Here is a 5767-nt window from a genome sequence, read left to right as displayed (position 1 = left end):
CACTAAAGAGATGGGTCGATAGCTGGGAATCGACATCGCAAGAGGCTAATCCCTCTTAAAAATAGGCTACAAGGTCTACCTACACCAGGATGAAGAAGAAGAAGACTACCTCAAGGGTGCTTCAAAAACTTGCAAAATATAATACAATATGAATGTTCAATAATGGGCAGAATGGTGAACATTACACAAGTGTTACTTACTTTATAGTAATCACTTAAGCCAGCCAAATGTCAGGTTTGAAACCCTGGAATGCTCGGACTTACATGTTCTTTTAAATGAAAACGATAGATATTTCACCTCAAGTAGTAAATCTTTACTAGTTTTTTTTTGTATTTAGGACGTTACGTATTGTTTTAAAATGTAGGTGAGTTTTTTTTACTCTTAATCCTAACCTTTCAAAGTCAGACCGCGTAGTATAATATTCTGATCAGCGCTAAGAAAAAGGAATTCAGAAACCTTGAAGGATATTCAGGTTAAGAAAAGTTTTCGGGGTTTATTTTTCTCGAACTAGATAAAATAAACAGCGCGTGGAATAGGAAATGAGTTTCATGAGCCAGCCTTGAACTGAAGCATACTTATACCAAATGAAAGAGTCCGAGATATATTTTACATTGTACCGCTATCTCCCATTGAGTATTAGGAAATATTTCACGAGAGAGTCTATAAAACTCTCAGGTTGCATATGTAAACTTGTTTTTTGCACTCAAATAGAAGCCATTGCAATTTTTACATTTCAACAAATAAAATTCCAACTATTGGTAATATCTAATAAATTTCTATATACATGTTGGTCCTCGGGTCAACCAAAAACGCATGTGCTCATTATTTTATGTAGTTTTAAGTGTTAATAGTGCTATGCAAGGCCGACTAGAGACAGGCCTGGGCGCACAAGGGTTTTTGAAATGTCACGTGATCAAATCGGTGTTGTAAAATTTCCAAGCGGAGTGCGTCGGTGCGTCCAGTGTTTACAAATGGCCGCGATTGTTTATGTTGATGTTCGTTGTTGCTTTATTTGTGTGTTGTTTTGATATTGAATTAAAAGCATATAAACTTCAGAGTGAGTGATTAGACAGTGAAGTGTATTTGGAAATTTAATTGGTAAGTAATTTTCGTATTTATAACACAATTTCGATGTTTATACGAGTTTAAATCTCATTTGACGTTTCAAAACGTTTCAATAAATCGTTGCTATTTTTTAGCTTATCTAACAATGCATACTTATTTGTATTTCATTTTTAAGTGTTTATGTAACGTGAATATTGACACGTGTTTTATTTATAACAATACTTAATATTTTCAACAAAATCATTATTTCACATTTGAGGTTATATTTCGCTTACGAATCCATGAGCTTACTCACGAGAGATGATGTCGACTCAAATTTCTGTTCGTTTTCGTTATCATATTAAATTATTGTATTAAACATACACTATTTATGTTGAGTTTATCCAAGATAACCAAACGATAACCTCGGATGACCAAACTTAGCATTCTTAAATTCCTACGCTTAATTTCTTTGTTTCATTACAGGCGGTTTACAAAACAAAATGGGGAGATGTTGCAGCGTTTTTGGATGTAAATCCAACTACCGCTCTCAAAAAGAAAATGTATTCACATTTGCTCTTCCAAAAAATGATGCTCTACGGAAAAAATGGCTTCGTCGGATTCCTACGGATTTTTCTGGAATAAAAAATCCATATGTTTGCATCAAGCATTTCGAAGAATCCATGATTATACGAAGCGACAGATGCACAGTACGCGGGGAAGCTATAGATGTGCCTCGCAAAATTCCCAAGCTTCGTGAGGGAGCAATTCCTACAATATTTTCGAGTGCTCCCAAATATCTATCCACCGCACCCCAATCAACTAGAAGACTCGCTGATGTGGAGACATCCCGGATGGAGATCGCTCTTCAGAACAGCCTCGATGACCTAAGGAAGCTGAATGAAGCAAAATCCATAAACAGTTTGGACGATATAACTAAGTTCTTTTGTTCTGGAAACAAGACCAATCAAATTAAACCAGAATGGGTTTTAACGGAGACAGCGTTACAAAGAGTTTTGTGTTTAATTGACTTAAATGATGCGCCTTGTGTTTTGGGCGCTATTAAAGTAGTGAGTGATTTAAAAATACATTTATATTTAGGTAATAAGTTAGTAAGTAAAAGTCGTCATTCAAGAAATGTGAGTATAATCAAAAACATAGATGATTTAAGTGACGTGATAAATTTTATTGAATCCTCTATCCATGACATTACCATCCCCGCCATTGATTTAAATGATGTTCTAATTATGTTGCAATCACACTTCCCAGATAGTGATCAGAGAATTATGTTCATTATAGAACAAATTAAGTATGCCGCTACCCTAAAAAATCTCCGTCGATACAGCGGGAATACTTTGATATTTGCAGCGTCAATGTTTGTACACTCCTCGGCTACGTATCATATGTTATTTAATACTAATTATTTGTGCATTCCTCACCGAAAATTAATATTACCAACTGAGAGCCCCGTTGTTGCTACAGCATTGGTATGGTTTAGTTTGCAAACAATTTTAGATTATTGTCCTGATGTTTTTATTAGTGGCCAGAATCAACTCTATATTTTAAATAAGATAAGTGTTTCTAAATTAAATGATTATTTCTTGAATCAAGGTGATTTTTTAAATGAATGTATTTGTAATAAGACTTTGCTAATAATATCAGAAAATATTTGCCATAGAACCTGTAAAATCCTTTAAGTAACTTAGCAAAAATCAAAAATGATGAACTTGCTGCACAAAGTTGTTCGGGATCAAGTAGAAAAGTACAAAAATTTTATTAGTTTTTTCTCATCCATAACCATCAACTATCAAACCTAATGTGTAAACTGTTTGAGTAAATTAATGTAACATGTCTTTAAATTAAATCCTTCACATAACATAAATCACATATTCTCAATCGTCAATTTAACAAGAAGTATTTTGTTAAATTGAGTAGTACAAGATTAAATGCAAATGTTGTAATTGAATCGACTTATATGGTCACCAATATTAAGAAATTTACTTACATAATTATAAGCTTCTTTTCATGTCCAATTATTTTTCCATTTGATATCTTATGCTTAAAATATTTGTGTTGAATAGATTTTTTTCAATTACTGTTATATTACATGTTTTTAATGTTAAATGTGTATATATATATATATATATATATATATATATATATATATATATATATGTATATATATATATAAATATATATATATATATATATATATATATGTATATATATATGTATATATATATATATATATATATATATATATATATATATATATATATATATATATATATATATATATATATATTTATATATATATATGTATATTTATATATATATATATATATATATATATATATGTATATATATATATATATATATATATATATATATATATATATATTTATATATATATATATATATATATATATATATATATATATATATATATATATATATATATATATATATATATACATATACATATATTCATATATATATATATATATATATATATATATATATATATATATATATATATATATATATATATATATATATATATATATATATATATATATATATAAATTTACACATTATAAATAATTTTATTCCTGATGCATGTCTTATATGGTGAGATTATAGCTTTGTGGTAATATCTGTCCATTTTAAATTTTAATTTTACTTGGTAAATGCAACATTTCTTGATGTCATTATTATAATTTACTTGTATAATTTATTGTAGGTTCCATTACTATTTTTGTGTTTTTGAGTGTGATATATATATATATATATATATATATATATATATATATATATATATATATATATATATATATATATATATATATATATATATATATATATATATATATATATATATATATATATATATATATATATATATATATATATATATATATATATATATATATATATATATATATATATATATATATATATATATATATATATATATATATATATATATATATATATATATATATATATATATATATATATATATATAGATATATATATATATATATATATATATATATATATATATATAAATATATATATATATATATGTATATGTGTGTGTAAAATGAAAATAAATAAGGCCTTTTTATGTGATATTAATTCGTTTTAACCTCTCCTTTTTTGTATTAAACTGTTATCATTTAAACATCTAGATTTTCGAAAATTGTAGGTTTAAAACTTTAAAAAATAATCCGAAATTCCACTCGCATATCGCACGCGGACAATAGCACTGACTTCGTAATTCGGCGTTTGCGCGCCCAGGCCTGTTAGGCCTTGAGTGCTATGGTAGTGACGTGTATGTGTAAGCAGTATTGTTTGCATGTTGGCTTAGTAATTTTCCTGACGAAGAGACGGGTGGGTCTTAAAACCGGTAGACTGAAATCTCGGTGAGTGGTTATATACTAAGATAACATTTTTGTTAAAAAATAACCATTCACAAAATAAATGCTATAAATAGTATTCTTCTTCCTTCTTATAGATCTTATAGACTACCAGCTGTCAGTCCATCGCTTTGGAGATCTTCCAGGTGTTTTTCTCCCGTTTAGATTCTCTTGAAGGGCAATTTTGTCCAGTCTATTTTCTTGCATTCTACTGACATGGGCATTCCAGAATCGTCTTTGCTGTATTCTGACTATCTTCCATACTACACATTTTTCGAATTTCCGTGTTCCGTCTCTTTACGTGTTTCCAGTTATGCACTCAATGTCCTGATTTTTTAAGTTTTTAGCAGATATTTAGTTCTCGCTGTGTCTGCTCTGGTCTCTATCCCGTATGTGGCAATCGGTCTAACACATCACTCACTCCTTTCAAGAACGTCATAAATCAAAAAACGTGATTTTTCTGGAGAACGTTTTTAATGTTTCAAAATATAATACAATTTATTAAAAATAAATATCATGCCACTTATTGAGCTTTTAACTGTGCAACAGATCTTTTAAGGTAAAACCTAAAGGTTTGTTCTTCATTTGAAAAATATTTAGTATATTTAAAAAAAGAATTAAAAAATACCTTTTCTTTAAAATGTAAAAACAACACTATCTGCCCTGTAGCAGGTAAATATTAAGTTTAAAATATGCCGCTTTTGCTGGGATATAGTACATTTTCTGGACATTCTGAAAACATGCACAACTGAAAATTTACGATTTTTTATTTATGACGTTCTTGAAAGGAGTGAGCGACATGTCTTGTACGGATATTCTAAATTTGCTCTCAATATTCATATTCTTATTCTTCCAGATTTTTCTCTTAGGCTCCCCGATATTGCAGCCGCTTTACTGATCTATCTTAGAATCTCATCACTCATGATTTTTCACAACTAGTTTACATCTCACTATATTTCTTACTCTTTGTAAGACTTGTTTTCTCTGTGGATATCATCATATCATATTTTAGTGATGTTTGATGTAGCTTAAAAAGCATTCTTTGGAGATTTTTTCAGCACGTGTTTTTGCCTAGAATTTTCAACTCTCGAATTACATGAAATTAAAGTAACTTGAAACATAAAAGAGTAAATCCACTTACGAGCAGGTATAGGCTATGAAACTTAAAAAGTTGAAGCCTGAGTAGGGTCATGATAAGCGGTGTTGCATAAGCCCTAGCTAGATTTCAGAGTCACTTGGAAGTTAGGTAATTTTAAAAAAATGGAGATTTTCTATGTATAAGTATGAATAATATGAATGTA

General features: G+C 28.7%; 1 protein-coding gene across 1 annotated transcript; it reads left to right on the top strand.

The window, feature by feature from the left end:
• Positions 1-876: 876 nt before the first annotated feature.
• LOC148300105 (uncharacterized) lies at positions 877-3167 on the top strand. Its single transcript, XM_088275248.1, has 2 exons — positions 877-1098; positions 1531-3167. Exon 2 carries the CDS (start codon positions 1548-1550, stop codon positions 2739-2741), a length of 1194 nt encoding a protein of 397 aa, XP_088131374.1. The 5' UTR covers positions 877-1098; positions 1531-1547; the 3' UTR covers positions 2742-3167.
• The last annotated feature ends 2600 nt before the right edge of the window (positions 3168-5767 follow it).

Source organism: Brachycentrus maculatus, unplaced genomic scaffold, assembly GCF_059751285.1.
Source record: "Brachycentrus maculatus isolate JH-2025_06_01 unplaced genomic scaffold, ASM5975128v1 h1tg000835l, whole genome shotgun sequence".
Classification (NCBI taxonomy): Eukaryota; Metazoa; Arthropoda; class Insecta; order Trichoptera; family Brachycentridae; genus Brachycentrus; species Brachycentrus maculatus.
The sequence above is the reverse complement of the archived record's forward strand: the minus strand, read 5'-3'. Positions and strand labels throughout refer to the sequence as shown.

Coding starts and splice junctions, on each gene's coding strand:
- LOC148300105 (XM_088275248.1), top strand. CDS start 1,548: ATGGGGAGATGTTGCAGCGTTTTTGGATGTAAATCCAACTACCGCTCT.